We start from the raw sequence: 17,245 nt of genomic DNA on the forward strand, positions 1-17,245 counted from the left end.
CATGGGCTAAGCATAGAAAGAAAGTGGGATGACCTTACTTTGCCTTTGTAGAATCCAACTGATAAGTCCTCAAGCCATAATTCGTTTCCCCTGAAGCATATGTATGAAGCATATGCATCTCTGCAACTGATTTGGCGATTGAAACATGTATTCCACTCAGATGGGTCGCTAGCTAGGTAGCTACCAGGCTACCATAGTTCACTTTCAGTAGCAAGCAGAAATGTCAAGCTAGCTATATTCATTTTACTCTGCAATAACTTGAAAATGGTGCAATGGTGAAAATCTAAAGATTTCTGGGCTGGGCTGCTAAGCCCTCAATGTTTCAAGATCCTAACAACGCCTCTGACCACAGCCATTCTAGTTTGATGTTTTTTTGTACTCCCACCAAAATATCTGTCCATTCGGTCAGCCTGATGTTAAGTGTGTTATCTGGTTTGCATCTTCAAGGACTACCACAATTTCTGATTATGAATTTTATACAAAGTCATGTGTTGTAGGTTTTTTTTTTTTTTAGACCAGTCTTGAGCTGAAGGCTAAAAGAGCAAAAAGTCATCAGTTTCAGTCTCAGTTGAAGTCTTAGCAATGTCAATGTGTGATTCAGTTCTGTAGCATAATCTAGCATTGACACACACACAGGTTGTGAATATTAGAGCGTAGATGCCACCCAGTGAGGTTTGAAAAAAAATCAGAAATCCAGCAAGTGTCTGTCAAAGAGATGAACCAAGGTGAGAGCTCATTTCTCCGTCTCACATCGTTGTTTCATACACAGCCCAGTGATGCATAATTAGTTTTTTGCTGTATGTATAGTATTTTATCACTCATTCTGTGTTCATGCTTTGGAATGGATGCTCTGTTGTACATTAACTTTTTATTTAAACCCAGGTAGGCGTTTTCATTCACTGTTCTGTGTTCTCTGTTCTGTTTCTGTGGTTGATTGTTGATCAGTTAGATCTAGTTAGGCTCTTTTCTCTCTTTTCTCTTTCTTCTTCTGTCCTTTGAGACATGCTTGTGATAAATAAACAAACCTGAACTTGAGGCTGAAAACCTGCTGTGTCTCTGCCGCTGCAGGTAAAGTGGTTCCTGGACAGCATGGCCTGTGGTTTGCTGAGTCGCCGTGTGGCCTCCTCCCTCAGACCCTGCCTCGGACTGACTGCCACAGGTCAGAGATTGTTGATAATAATGATTCAACCCAATTATTTCTCCCTCAAATGAATATACTGTATTTTCTCTCTGCGTTTTTAGTTTTGTTTTAACAGAGCACATTTTGACAGCAAATTAGACAGGTTTTATATTTTGGTTAACGTTTCGCTTCAGATCAGCAGGTCAGTTTAGCAATGTCTTTATTGTTTTTTACATTGACCAATAACTCCTTATTCTCTCTCATACCTGCATAGTTAATAGGAATGGAGTTGCATCTAGGCTACTACAATGCCCACAGCTTGTCACTGTGATTTGCATCCAAAGTGGATCGGCCCCCTTTGACTGTGTTGATGAAATCAGGAAGGGTCACAAGACGAGTTTAGCAGGGAGAGCAAAGGTTTACATAAATGATCAACACAATCTGTTTTTGTTCCCTGTTTTGTCCGGTTTTGGTGATCTATCTTCACTGTAAATGACAAAACAGGTCAAAGGCATAATTCCAGTTAGAGATAGAGTGGATTTATGCATACTTGCACACCACAACTTACACATTGACTTACACAAACTCACAAATTTATTTTTAGGGGTTCACTACATATTCATTAAACCCTATTGTTATTGCTCAAAATTATTTAATTTTTTTCTCCACTATTTGGCTGAATAACATACATTGGTAACATTTTTTCTAATCTGGCGAACAGATAATCCTGGTCACTCGCTACTTGGACTCAAAGAATGGTACTGATTGGCCTATAGGGGGCGCTATAGTACACCCTCAAAATCTAAGGCTCAACCCCGCCATGCTGTTAATCATAGAGATGTGAAACCTGGTACAGATATGTCCCATTGAGAATAAATACAGTGTATGAAATGTTCAACAACATTTTGAATGTTTACAGATCGATTCCTACATATTATATACATAATACTCATCCTCCTCATCCTCTCCATTTAACTTACCACTACAGGTTAGGGGTTTTGATTCCCACAAGGGCAACCCATGTTAAAAATGTATGCATTCACCATACTGTAAGGCATCTTAGATAAAACTGTCCACCATGTGTTAAGCTACAGATGGTAGGCTATTTAAAATAAGAATCTTTAGATAGGTGCTTTTGATAAAAGTGTGTGCGTTTCTCAGCAGGATATCGTCAGGTCAGCCAGACTGCAGCCAACATTGTTGAGGAAGCTGACTTCGATGGTCCTTGCATGAAGACAGAGGTTCCAGGCCCCATATCCAGGGTAAGGCAAGGCGGACACATTTCATCTCCAAATGAAAATAATGTAGGAAAAAAAGGTTAAGATTATCAGAATCAGTTTGATTACAGGTGGACAACTTTCACAGTAGTTGTACTTGTACAATCTTGCAGCTCTTCCAAGGTGCATGAACCAAAAAAACAGAAGTAACAAAACAATCAGCCACTCTTGGACTTTTCATTCCTTACAGTAGTTATACTTGTACATTGTGATGGCTCAAGTGCAAGAGGACCTCACATACAGTGTGAAGGGACAGTGCAAGAATTAATAAACACAGCAGATATATAGATACATATACAGTATATATATGTATCATTCAACCACTGAACCATTAACCAGTTATGCGATACAAACTGATGATGTCTAGTAAAGAAGCATATTGCCCCTTTGAGAAAAACAAAAGTAAACTTTGCACCGTTGAATAAAAACAGATCAATTTGGCCACTACTGTAACTAAACCCATAACACTGTTACAGCTTCAGCCACCTGTTCACTGTAGTGAATGTTTGTCTATTACTGAGAGTATTAACAATGACCTCGCCAAAGCTTTCAGTGAAGCCAATCATTGACACGTACGAAAAACACTGTCACTACTGAGGACAGGGCCAAGCAGACCATTAACCAGTCAGAGGCAACTCTGTATGTCATGCTGCATGGATGCTCCAGTGTCACCAAGACAAAATCTGATACGTTTGTTCTACCTGCCGAATAAAGTGACTTATTCTTTCTTTTACAGAGTCTGTCGAAGCAGCTGGAAAAGGTCCAGGTGAGAATCCGCATCTGTCACCGTCTTATAAAATAACTTCACTCACTTTGTCTTTGGTGCATTGTGGCAAGGAGGATAGAAAGAAAAAGGACAGAATAGGAATGAAGACACATCACACATATCAGGACAGACCAGCTGAATAGTAGCTGCACTCTGAGGATGTATGTACGTGCTTCTCATAGTCTTGTTGTTATTTGAACCTGGGAATTTCATGTGATTTTATATTGTTTTATATGTTTTCTTTGTTTTTGTTTTTTTTGTATTTTTTGTTTTTTGTACTGTAATGTTTGTAATGTGTTTTTATCTTGTGCTGTAATCAGGGCGTCCTTGAAAAAGAGAGCTTGCTCTCAATGGCCCTCCCTGTATAAATAAAGGTTTACATACATACATACATGTATGCACAGGATTAGCCCCAAGGAGAAGCATGTGTATATTTACAACCTCCAACTAGACGGAACTCAGTAGAGCACATACCTCCACCAACACTAAGCAGTTGTCAAGATATGCCAGTTCCACATGTTGGAAGTTAATAATTTCTTCCATGCCCCATTACCCGCTTGTTTCACATTAGTCAATTTTGGAAAAATTAACAGGGCGGTTATGTCTAAACTGGAAATGAACTCTCCAGTGCCCTGATGTTTTTTGATTGGGACAATAATGGAGGGTTTGCCTCTTCTTCTGTCTGCTGATTGGCCACAAAATCTGATGGTGTTATGTGAATCCGTTTGTACTTTAAAGACCTTTTTGGGAGAAGCCACGCCCCCCTTTGGACAATTGGTTAGGGTGTGACAAGTGTGTGACAAGTTAATCAGTTCCTCCTTGGCCCATGACCAAGCTTTCCACAAGGTTTTGTGCAAACCCATTGACAACTTTTTGAGATATCCTGTTAGGACAAACAAACAAACAGACAAATAGAAAAATACACATAAACCCTGTCCAACTCCGTTAGCGAAGGTAATATTGGAGAACCCCCTGAGCACCTGAAAAGCACTAGCACACTTTAAATATTGGATATCGGCCAGTCAGCATGGACCAAGATGCGTGTGGAATGTTTCTGGCACCTTGTTGAATCCATGCCTCGATTAATTCAGGCTGTTATGAAGACGAAAGGGGGTCCTACCTGCTTCTAGCTAGGTGTACTTAATAAAGTGGCCTGAGGGTATGTTTTAATGTAATTTAATACATCGATGCATCAAGACTTAATCGATATAACAACATGGTGATCATGATATGATCATGATCATGGTGGTAATGATATTTTAGGACATTCCTACTACAAACAAATACATCAAAATAGCACAAGTATAATTTTGAACACATTGTTGAAGACATGGAAGTTTGCATTATACGCCATTTATGATTTATCAAATATCATTCAATCGAATGAACGATAACATTAGTTGTCTCACTCTTGATTTTTTATTTTGTTCACAGAATGTGATCCAGGTGAATTTCTTCTGTGACTATGAGGAGAGCAGAGGGAACTACCTGGTGGACGTAGATGGCAACCGCATGCTAGATGTCTACACTCAGATCGCCTCCATCCCCATAGGTATCTATCTATCTATCTATCTATCTATCTATTAGGGCTGAACAGTTAATCGAAATTTTATCAAAATCGCAATATGGCCTATTGCAATTTTCAAATCGCAGGAGGCGCGATATTTGTTAAAGGCAAAATGTGTGTCAAAATACCATTTTACATTAAATATTGCCGTGCTGCAGAGATGTCCTGGCCTACACATCATATTCTACAGACTTAAGAAAACATCTTTGTTTGGTACAGATCCCCACAAAAATCACACCATAATCATTTCAATACGATTTTCAATGAAAAGGAGAATAATGATGTAAAAATGGTCATTCCCTCTAATATCGCGAATCATATTGCAATTGCAATATCAGTCAAAATAATCACAATTAGATATTTTTTCAAAATCGTTCAGCTCTACTATCTATCTATCTATCTATCTATCTATCTATCTATCTGCAAGATATAAACTTCATGGCTGAATTCTTTTCTTTTCAGGATACAACCACCCAGCACTTACCAAAGTCATGACAGACCCAAGCAATCTGGTAAACAGACTTATTGTTAATGTATTGTTAATTATTTTTAATGCAGACTTGCCATGGCTGTAATGTGATGTCTGGTTTGGCCACAGGGTACGTTTGTGAACAGACCAGCTCTCGGGATGCTTCCACCCGGCAAATTTCCTGAGAAGTTGTTTGACGGCTTAATGTCAGTAAGTGTGACGTAACCGTACCTTCTAAATACCTAAAATGTGACTCACAGTCATCACTGACATGACAGTGATGCTATGATGATTACTATAGTAGGGTTATTACTAAATGGGACAACAGTTTTCATTGGACACTAACCACTGTAACAGAGTAGGAAAAACTCTGACAAGTAGGACCCACATCCTTTCAGTTTGGTCAGTGCAATTTCCTATGTCTATAAATGATTTATTCCCACTACACTACCAAAATGAAATGGCCAAATAAATGCCTACAACTCATTTGTCCATTTCTTCTACTATCCACCAGGTGGCGCCCAAGGGATTCAGCCGAGTGCAAACCATGGCCTGCGGCTCCTGCTCCAATGAGAATGCGTACAAATCCATCTTCATCTGGTACAGAGTAAGTGATGGATAAAGCAGACAGTTACTTCTAGACACTCTTTGTAGCGTTTCAGTTCAGTACTTCTGGATATCAGATGTAAATACATGTAGATGAGACTCAGTCAAATGTGTGGTGTTTTTTTAGAACAAAGAAACCTGCTTTTAGATATTCATTGTTATTTCATGATGGTGAACAACCATCAAATGTATAATATTTTCCCTATAGAACAAAGTAGAAAGCTAAAGAAAAAAAAGAAATGGATAAATTAAAGCTGTAAAACGTTGGTTATGTGGCAAAAAAAAATCCAGGTCCATGCACTCATGTAGGTTTGCAAGTAAAAACTACGAAATGTCTGGCTTGAAATAGAAATCTACTTCTAGACAGTATTTATTACATGGAGGTGTTGCCTAGAGCAAAGTAAAAAGGTACTTTGAGATATTAGATGCTACTAATGTGGTGTTTTTTCTTATAGAACAAAGTAGAAAGCTGCTTCTAGAGACTGGTTGTTTTTACATGTAGGTGAGGCCTTTTAGTTCATGTGATGTTTTCCCTACAGAACAAGCAGAGAGGCACCAGTCAGCCAACTCCAGAGGAGGAGAGAACCAGTGTGATCAATCAGGTAGGTGAAGGCTCACGACCCAAGGCACTAACAATGTAGGGTTGGAGGTTCGATTCCCACTAGTGGAACAGGATATAATGGATGAATGAATTCTTTATTTTTGTGTCATGCCACACTGGTGGCCCTTCCTCCATGGGATTACGTGACACTGTTATGAATTAACACTGAAACTTCCAGTTATACTCCACAAAAATAAAATACAGTCAAACATGCCAACCCTACACATTCATACTCACACATACATATATACACATATAGTGTATGTATACATAAACATACACATATCTACATGTAGTCAAACATGTAAACACAAAATATTTATATCTAGTACAGTACTGTGCAAACGTCTTAAGAAACCTTTCATTTCATTATTTTTGAAAGCATCATTTTACACGTTTGCACAGTACTGTTTACACTCATCAAATTATATATACAAATATATATATACAAAACAACAGCAAACATTACTCCTTTTGTAAACACAATACACATTTCCTCATTTCCTAGACTGCCTCCAGATATTTATGTTCAAACAACCAACTTAAAAGTCCCATATCATGTAAAACAGGATTTCCCTTGCCTCTTTGATTATAAAGGAGTTGGATGTGCTCTGTAAACATCATGAAAGTATCAAAACGCACAATCGGCAACTAAATCCACACAATCCATATTAGAAAAGCGAGCCTCTAAACGAGCCGTTTGGACTTCTGTAACTTTGTGGCGTCACAAAGGTTCGCTCATTATCATTTTGGTAAGAAATAATAGTTTAACAAAGTGTTTTTTTCAAAGCGGTTGAGCAGTTGTCATTGAATCTTCCTGCACACACACAGATCCAGTTTTACTCGTGCACTTTTCCAATGAAGATCTACATTTAAAGGCACATTGCTGTCTAGGAAACATATAATATTGCGTTGCATATAGGAAACGTCACTCTGTTGTGTTGTATTCTCTCTCGAGGCCCCCGGATGTCCCGACCTGACTCTGCTGTCCTTCATGGGAGGCTTTCATGGAAGAACTTTGGGTACGACACACAATCCAACGTGGGCTTATTCACGATCACGATAGCTACTCAACATATTCATAAAACTTATGTGAGGCAGAACGCTGTGCTGGCACGCCGTTATGTTGTGATGCGATTGTAGTTAGCCTTAGACAACACACACACACTCAGGCCTCTTATCTTAAAATTGTGTTTATTCGCTCTTGGTTTTTTCTGTATTTATCTCCCTTGTTGTCCTTTTAAAGCACCTTGTGACTAAATTAAACCCATGAACACCCAAGCGCCTAGGAATCAATACATTATGAGGATTAAAAACTAAGGTTCAGCCGATTGGCTTTTTGAAAAATTGATTGAAGCTGCCGATATCTGAAATTTTGTGCTGGTATTCTATTCTACATTTAAATTTCACCGTTTTCATGCCAAAAAAATCAAAAAAATTACAAGTATTCAGTGTAAGTATTACTCGTCAGGGTGGAAAAGTTCTCTGAAGCAGCAGTTAGACCATCATGGGAAACTCTCAACTGAAACCCAGACTAATAAATTTCTTAGGTTGTGTGGCAGCTCCTTAAGGCAGGGCGAGGCAGGTTTCATTTCAGGTTTTACAGACTGCCACTCCTGAAGCTGGTTAAATACAAATCCTCACTTCCATCATATCGTCAGTGGGCAACATTACCATATTTATTTAAACCGATGTATGTTGTTCTAACCCCCTCTAAAAATACAGCTGTTTGTTTCACATAATCATAATAATCATGTATAATCTGTTTTGCAGGTTGCTTGGCCACCACCCACACCAAGGCCATCCAGAAGCTGGATGTGCCGTCGTTTGACTGGCCCATCGCTCCCTACCCCAAACTGAAATACCCACTGGACCAGTTTGAGAGGGAGAATGCACAGGAGGAAGCCCGCTGTCTGGAGGAGGTCAGGGGCTTTCACATCGTTTCCTCTCTTTCCTCTCTTTCCTCTGATAAACTGCACCTCCCCTCCATTTATTTATTAGTTCTGGAGTTTATTCTCTTCAGTACCATCCATCTCCATCCTCTTCCATCCTTTTGCCTTTCCATCTGTCTCTCATACAGCATTTCAGTATTTCAATTCAGCCCCCCCTCTCCTGTCTAGGCTTGAGAAATAGAAACCTGCACAATACAATATTTTTTGAGATTCTATATTGATTTCACTGCATCTAAATTTATCAAAAAGCTTTAAAACACTAGCTTGTTAAAATGGGATCTTATGGTTTCTAGATGTAAACGTCATTTTACTGTGTATAGTGTGGTGCTATTTAGAAAATGAATAAATGGCAGAAAATAATTGACTCTATTGAATAATGAAATGAGCTTTCACACAAAGTTATAGTGTCTGAACCAGTAACGGTAAGGGAAAATGTTTGCAGCCCTACTCCAACCCAACTCAGCTGCTAAGTCCTGGGATTCATTCTCTCCTCTATCATCCATCATCTCCGTCTGAATTCCCTCCTCTCTGTTTTAGGTTGAGGATCTGATAGAGAAGTGGGGGAAGAAGGGCAGGCCGGTGGCAGGGATTGTAATTGAGCCGATCCAGGCGGAGGGCGGAGATAACCACGCCTCCTTCGACTTCTACAGGAAGCTGAGGGGCATCGCCAAGAAGGTACGGGGTGGATCCTAAAGACTGGAGATTAATGTTCCAAAATATTATATACTGAATAATATCTGAAGTTTGTCAGTGTCTCTAAGATACTGAGGATCCAGTAAAGAAGTGTTATCTTTTTCAACCAAGAACTTAAAGTAATAACCTGAAACTTTTTCATACAAATAAATTACTATTTTGCTCGTCTCTATTGCCGATTGATACAATACAATCGTGATTCAACCTGTAGCCAGTTCAAGAAACTGTTTACATTTGCTGTTCTAAAAACCTGAGGCATGCAGAACACCAAAGCAATGACCGCTTGTGACCAGAAGTGTTGATTGTGTGTGTGATTTTTTTAGATCTCATTTGTGAAGAAACTCCTCAAATATACTCATCTCTTCAGAACAAACTAAAAACCTAATCGTTTCTGAGTCAAGATTGGAACTACTGCAGTGAGTGCTTTATACTATAGAGCAGTGATTCCCAAAGTGTGGGCTGTGGCCCCCTGGTGGGCTGTGAAGGTACTGCAGGTGGGCCGCGACAGGTCATTTACAATAAATAAATAAAAAGTTTTTAATTTTCGTAATTAAGTTTGAAATTACCATAAAATATTTATGATTAAATATTTGCATTAAAAAAGGTAATCAGAACTAATAAAACAAAGCCATGGGATTTAAATTACGTGTTATTCTTCATTTATCTGACCAATTTTTGATCCGGCCGGAATGTATCTTATATCTCGTCATTAGTGGGGAATTGTAATTGAGGGAATACCTCATCATTGGCGGGGGAAGAGTAAAAATGGAGCGGTGGCTATCAGATTGCAAAAGGAAAGCTGTTAATGGAGAATCAACCTCCACAAGCGAATCATCAGAAGATCGAAATGAATCTGTGAAAACAAAAAGAAGGACTCGCCTCAAAATATTCCACAGCAATGAGCCCAGCTGTGATGGATTGTAGCCTAATAACTGCATCAGAAATTATATTTTCTGTCTGTTTTTTCTTCATGTTGATATTGGGTTGGATATTGTGAAATTTTATGTATAAGCGTTTAATTATCCAGTGTCAAACAGCCAGGATACGGGCTTAACAATTCACTATTTGCACTTAATTTCTTACATTTGTTGCTTTACAAATTGTTACGTGAATGTGGATGGATTACTAATTTGCACTGCATTGCCATATGCCCACGTTCACATGTTCTGTTTATGAAATAAGAAATATATAGGGAAATACTTCATCTTAGTCTCGTGTGTTGATCAGAGTTGTGATTAAAGGGTTGGGTGGGGCGCAGAAGATTTTCAGATTTCAAATTGGGCCGCCGCATTCTTAAGTTTGGGAATGGCTGCTATAGAGCATAGTATGTAGTGTTATAACTTGCTTTCAGTATTCTATGTATGGTTTCACTGTTCACATTTTCCCTGTTTTGGACAGCATGGCTCTGCATTCCTAGTGGACGAGGTGCAGACAGGGGGCGGGTCTACAGGGAAGTTCTGGGCTCATCAGCACTGGGGATTGGACGATCCAGCTGACATCGTCTCCTTCAGTAAGAAGATGCTGACGGGAGGCTACTTCTACAAAGACGACTTCCAGACAGACAAGGTAGAAAGCTCATCCGTCATGCAACATCAGAAACAGACAGAAATAGTCCCCCTCTGTAGCATCATAGCAAAATATGCAAATCAGTCTTATTATTACATGGACAGACATTTCCAACACGTATCGTTTTGTAGCTTACTCACAGTTTGATCAGCCGGGCCAGACTCTGTCTCTCCATCCACCCTGAAGCACTGTGCCGATCAGCTGTCTCCGGTGTTCACAGACATTTTCAACACCTCACTGGAGACATGCCACGTTCCAGCCTGCTTCAAGACCTCCACCATCATCCCTGTCCCCAAAAAGCCAAGGACCACAGGACTTAATGACTACAGACCCGTCGCCCTGACCTCTGTGGTGATGAAGTCTTTTGAACGCCTTGTGCTGTCACACCTCAAAAACTTCACTGACCCCATCCTGGACCCCCTGCAGTTCGCCTACAGAGCCAACAGGTCTGTAGACGACGCAATAAACATGGCCCTCCACTTCATCCTCCAGCACCTGGACTCCTCAGGAACCTATGCCAGGATCCTGTTTGTGGACTTCAGCTCTGCCTTTAACACAATCATCCCGGCTCTGCTACAGGACAAGCTCTCCCAGCTGAGTGTGCCTGACTCCACCTGCAGGTGGATCACAGACTTTCTGTCGGACAGAAAGCAGCACGTGAAGCTGGGAAAACATGTCTCTGACTCCCGGACCATCAGCACCGGTTCCCCCCCAAGGCTGCGTTCTTTCCCCTCTACTCTTCTCCCTGTACACCAACAGTTGCACCTCTAGTCACCAGTCTGTCAAGCTCCTGAAGTTCGCGGACGACACCACCCTCATTGGGCTCATCTCTGGTGGGGATGAGTCAGCCTACAGGCAGGAGATCGACCGCCTGGTGTCCTGGTGCGGACTGAACAACCTAGAGCTCAACGCTGTGAAGACAGTGGAGATGGTTGTGGACTACAGGAAGAACCCAGCCCCACTCACCCCCATCACCCTGAGAGACTCCCCAGTCGACACTGTGGAGTCCTTCCGCTTCCTGGGCTCCATCATCACCCAGGACCTCAAGTGGGAGCTGAACATCAGCTCCCTCACCAAAAAAGCGCAGCAGAGGATGTACTTTCTGCGGCAGCTGAGGAAGTTCAACCTGCCGAAGACGATGATGGTGCACTTCTACACCTCCATCATTGAGTCCATCCTCACCTCCTCCATCACCATCTGGTACGCTGCTGCCACTGCCAAGGACAAGGGCAGACTGCAGCGTATCATTCGCTCTGCTGAGAAGGTGATTGGCTGCAATCTGCCTTCCCTCCAGGACCTGTACGCCTCCAGGACCCTGAGGCGAGCAAGAAAGATTGTGGCCGACCCCTCTCACCCTGGACACAAACTATTTGAAACACTCCCCTCTGGTAGGAGGCTGCGGTCCATCAGGACCAAAACCTCACGCCACAAGAACAGTTTCTTCCCGTCTGCAGCTGGCCTCATCAACAAGGCCCGGGACCCCCACTGACACAGTCCCTTATCCCCCCCCCCATACCTTTGCACATTCTTGGAAAATTTTTTGCACATACCTGTACAAACTGTACATTTCATTCACTTGAAAAAAAAAAAAAAAACAGTTACAGTTATATTGTTATATTGCACATATATATTTGTACATATTTTTATTTCTTATTTCTTATTATATTTTTTATTATATTTTTAATTGTATTATTATTATTTTTATTTTATTTTATTTTATTATTTTTATGTTTATTGTATGCACCACCATGCCAAAGCAAATTCCTTGTACTGTGAAAACTTACTTGGCAATAAACTTATTCTGATTCTGATTCTGATTCTGATGACTCTTCATTATGCCACGGAGGTGATGACGATGCTGCTGATTTCAGTTCAAATTCAAAATAACAGTTACATTTGTACAATAACAAAAGGCCTTTGCAAATTCCACAAAACTTAATAAATGCCTCCAAACTATAACAAAAGAAAATAAACGACATGGTTGAGAACTGTGTCTCTCATTGGCATTTTCCTCCGTCCCCTGACACACCTGATTGTGTCCAACTAATTGTTTTAGAGTTGTACTTCACATGCATAAAAAATAAAAACACAAGCTGGCACTAGGTGGCAATGTAACTACATCGACCTTTCATACAAAACAAAAGGAAAACTGGCTCTAACAACTACTCCATTTCCAAGTGACTCAGTGAAATAAATTCCAATGCACACCCAGCTACTGTATGCTCCTGTATAATGTCTTCCGGTGTGTTCTTCTCCTTAGCCCTTCAGGATCTTCAACACGTGGCTCGGGGACCACACCAAGAACATGTTCCTGACGGAGGTGATCAAGGTGATCAGGACCGAGAACCTTCTGGAAGAGGTGAAGAAGTCTGGCAAGGTGATGCTGCAGGGTCTCTACGACCTCCAGGTGAGACATTTTCTGATCTGCAGGTTTCTAATGCAAAGCCGTGAGTGGCGTTGTCTAACACGGATAGACTGATTTTAACTAAAATAGTGTGTAAGTGCAGATTTGAGTGTGAGTACAGCAACATCAGGGACTGAAACAACGCAATCTTCTCTTATGCTCTTATTCAAGGCGAAGTACCCGCACCTCCTCAGCAGAGCCAGAGGGATCGGGACTTTCTGCGCTATCGATGTGAGGGATGAAGCCACTCGCAACAACCTCATCCGTAAGGCCCAGAACAAGGGTAAGACATTCAGCATGACCTTTTTTTGTTTTTTTTCATTTAACCAGGTAAGTCCTATTGAGATTAAAAGTCTTTTTTTTTCCCAAGGGAGACCTGTCCAACACTGCAGCAGTACAGGAAGTTACAGACATGACATCACATAACAAAAAAAAAAGATAAAATAGAACAGTATAGTATAAAATACAATAAAGTAGCAAACAGAGAAGAGGGAAGGAAAGACGGGGGTGGTGGAGTGCAATTAAAAGGCATGGGCAATATTTTACTAAAAGCATTGACAATTATCAATAAATCTACCAATATTCTTCACTAGATCTGACAATTTCTGTAAACCTTTCTTCCTAAGCTTTGGGACAGAGCAACAATATTAACATACGATTAGAGCTGCAATGATTAATCGATTAGTTGTCAACTATTAAATTAATCGCCAACTATTTTGATAATTGATTAATCGGTTAGAGTAATTTTTTAAGAAAAATAAGTCAAAATTCTCTGATTCCAGCTTCTTAAATGTGAATGTTTTCTGGTTTCTTTACTCCTCTATGACAGTAAACTGAATATTTTTGGGTTGTGGACAAAACAAGAGATTTGAGGACGTCATCTTGGGCTTTGGGAAACACTGATCGACATTTTTCACCATTTTCTGACATTTTATAGACCAAACAACTAATCGATTAATCGAGAAAATAATCGACAGATTAATCGACAATGAAAATAATCTTTGGTTGCAGCCCTACATACGATTTACAGTATATACAGTTAACTGTTAGTATGCCAATGCTGTTTGTTGTGCTCTCAGGTGTGGTTTTGGGAGGCTGTGGAACTCAGTCCATCAGATTTCGTCCTGCTCTGGTGTTCAAAGAGCGACACGCAAACCTCTTCCTGGACATCTTCAACGATGCCATCGCTGAGCTCAAATAGAGAGAGTCGGTCCACAGGTTCCACATTAATGCTGAGCTTCACCTGACGAAGCACCTGCTTATGTGAAGCTGTGCACAACTGCCTGATTGGTCTGTATTGCTTGCCTTTGATCAGTCGTCAAACATGTCAATAAAGTGGTGTTAGGGCTGAAAAAGACAAAATGGAATGTACATCATGTAATATTTCTTTTGCTGCTAGTTTCCAACAAGTAACCTAATGGACAAGAATGGTTGTGTTCATATTCAATATAAGGTCAAATAATGTAAAAAAAAAAAAAAGTACAGTTTTAAATAAACCCACAAAGTATTTTGATTTAATCGTGTGTAATGTTTTTATTGAAACAAATCTCCCATTCTGAATAAGCTGTCTGATGAAAGCAGTCAATGTTCACGGTTGAGACAGTGACAGTGTTGGGGAAAGTTACTGGGGAAAGTAATCACTTACTCTACTTTGTTAATTACCTTAAAAAGTAACTAGTTTGTTGTAAAGTTACTCAAGTACATTTACGTTACCCATTACCCGCTTCTAAAACATTGTGTAGCAATAAGGCTTGTTCTGCCAGGTGTTGTCCATCATTGTATTAAAATGCAATGAAAGACTGTTGCTCTGTTTTTAAAACAGTAAGCCAATCTCATTTATATCAAACTTGGCTTGCGTTTTTTTTTTCCCCAATTAGCAGCATGTTGTCTGTATGAGAGGACAGGGGATTTTAAAGGAAACAATATGAAGGAAAAATATATGTAAACATTTTTAATTTTAAAAAGTAATGAATTACAAGAAGTCACTACCACAACAAAGTAATCTGAGTACTCCAACACATTACCCCCAACACGGATTACTGAGCATGTTGTTGTGCTCTAAACGCCAGAGTCCTGATGAGGCCTGAAAAGGTTCATCCTTGCATTTCAATAACAAACTTGATTTACCAAACACTCATTAGCCAATCATTCACACCGGACACAGTCAGAAATTGTAGCTCACTGCATAATCTTTAACTCTGACACTGTTACGCTGTTAAGGAGAACAGATCCCTCTCATTCTATAAGGGTATTCAGATCATAATATTCTGTAGTAATATGATTACAGTATCCATAAATTAAAATAAATATAATTTGATACACTTTTAACAAATCATACATCACTCTAGGGCCCCAAACACTTTCTCAAAGCCCTGTCTGTCCACCACACGTCCAAACCGCGTGGAAAAATACAACGTCTCGGGACTGCTGTACCTCCTCAGCTTCAGTATCGGCTCGCCCGCAGCGTCCCCCGCGTCCCCGACGGTCATGACGTCCGACACGGGCAGGTACGCGTCGTGCCGCCTGCCCCAGAAGGTGAGGTGGGACACTTTGAGCGTGGTGTGGGACGGGTCCAGGTACATCATCCCCACCACTCTCCTCAGGAAGTGGCTGGCGGCGTACAGCATGACGCCGGCGAACAGCGCTATCCCCGACGTGTAGCTGACCAGGAAGGAGGAGACGGCGCCCTGGAGGTAGAGGGCGTAGACGGGGGGCAGGATGAGCAGGGTGAGTCCGGTCTGGAGCAGTTTGAGCCGGGACACGGCCCGGAGCAGCTTGATGTGCGGCAGGGTGTAGATCATGCTGTACTTCTGCGCGGACAAGTCGGAGTACCTGACCAGGGAAGTGACTTGAGGTGCAGCGAGTCTATGGAGGATGGGTGTGTGAGGCCGGGCGCCGCCAGGTAGCCGACCTGCCAGTACCCATGATCCTCTGGTGCAGGACAGCACCTGGGAGGTTAACCTGGGAAGGAGTATTGACCTAAGCTGTGGGAAATTAAAAAAAAAAAGCAGATGAATTGAAAAGTAACATTAAAGTACATAGACATAGGGCTGGGCGATATGGTTGAAATCAATATCATGATAATCATAAGGATTTTTTCTCGATATCAATATATATCACGATATGGTTCATGTATGCAAAATCACGTTAAATAATCAAATTAATGTTCATCTCATTGAACCGAATGGTAATGTTAGGTGTGGTGTCAAACAAAACAGAAATATTCAAATAATATTCCTACCATACCTCATTTTATCAGAGTTTTTAAGTAAAATTTGCGTGTCATCATCAATTTAGACAGCAGAAATGTGTGTCACGATAGTAAAATATCTTCATATCATCACGATATGATTCCACTGAAAGACGATAAACGATAATATTGAATTATCACCCAGCCCTACATAGACGTTTATATTAAACTAGGATAATTTAATATTATGGTTTATCATCTTTCAGTGGAATCATATTGTGATGATGATGAAGGTGATTTTGGGATAATGTGACACACAATTCTGCTGTCTGAATTAATGATGAGCACATTTGATTTAAAAACTCTTGACAGAATGAGGTATGAAAACGTTTTAAAGAATATTAAGAATGTCAGTAATGTTTGACATCACATCTAACATTACCATTCGGTTCAATGGGATGAACATTCATTTGATTATTTAAATAATATGAGATTTTGCATCACCCAGCCCTTTATATAGCTGCAGCTGCTCTTGCTATGATGTGGCTGTGTAAGTATATTCAATTCAACTTTATTGTCCCCAAGGGGAAACTCTCCTTGGTGCATAAAAGCATGTAGACATAAATACACAGTACATGAACCATAACAACAGCCAGAAGAGTTTTAAATTAAGAACATTACAATCCATAGAACAACATTAAAGTAAACATCACTCCTGACTATAAATATACTGTACATTAACCGGTTATACAGAAAATACTGACTGCCCAGGCAAAGCAGTTATTGATTTATGTTGCTAGTACACCTTTCACATCATTTTCAGACCTCTTGCCAATCAATGAAAGCAATACTGAGACAGATTACAGGAGAGGAAGCTCACCATGACGGCCGACAGGATAACTAGAAGGATGAAAACATAAATATAAAGAGTCAGACCAAAGACACTAGTTTAAGTGGCAGCCATATTGCTAGGTCACACATTTTACACTTTGACCCGGATGTGTTTTATGAAGCCATTCGCTTGTTGTTGTTTT

At 40.4% G+C, this 17,245-nt stretch overlaps 2 protein-coding genes across 2 annotated transcripts; one reads left to right on the forward strand and one right to left on the reverse strand.

The window, feature by feature from the left end:
• Window positions 1-1,089: 1,089 nt before the first annotated feature.
• On the forward strand, window positions 1,090-14,222 carry LOC139654152 (4-aminobutyrate aminotransferase, mitochondrial-like). The gene is made up of 15 exons (XM_071531201.1): window positions 1,090-1,159; window positions 2,285-2,382; window positions 3,134-3,163; window positions 4,598-4,715; window positions 5,193-5,242; window positions 5,329-5,409; window positions 5,714-5,806; window positions 6,345-6,407; window positions 7,365-7,428; window positions 8,180-8,328; window positions 8,896-9,033; window positions 10,450-10,617; window positions 12,878-13,024; window positions 13,193-13,304; window positions 14,101-14,222. The coding sequence occupies exons 1-15, from the start codon at window positions 1,090-1,092 to the stop codon at window positions 14,220-14,222; spliced, it is 1,503 nt and encodes a 500-aa protein (XP_071387302.1).
• A 322-nt stretch (window positions 14,223-14,544) lies between these two features.
• tmem186 (transmembrane protein 186) lies at window positions 14,545-17,181 on the reverse strand. Its single transcript, XM_071531202.1, has 2 exons — window positions 17,092-17,181; window positions 14,545-16,005 (listed from the first exon to the last, which is right to left on the reverse strand). Exons 1-2 carry the CDS (start codon window positions 17,092-17,094, stop codon window positions 15,361-15,363), a joined length of 648 nt encoding a protein of 215 aa, XP_071387303.1. The 5' UTR covers window positions 17,095-17,181; the 3' UTR covers window positions 14,545-15,360.
• Between the last annotated feature and the right edge of the window lie 64 nt (window positions 17,182-17,245).

The sequence above is a fragment of the Centroberyx affinis genome, unplaced genomic scaffold (assembly GCF_046629955.1).
Source record: "Centroberyx affinis isolate AG114_WGS23_722 - 3 ecotype Tasmania unplaced genomic scaffold, CSIRO-AGI_Caff_v1 ptg002053l_1, whole genome shotgun sequence".
Classification (NCBI taxonomy): domain Eukaryota; kingdom Metazoa; phylum Chordata; class Actinopteri; order Beryciformes; family Berycidae; genus Centroberyx; species Centroberyx affinis.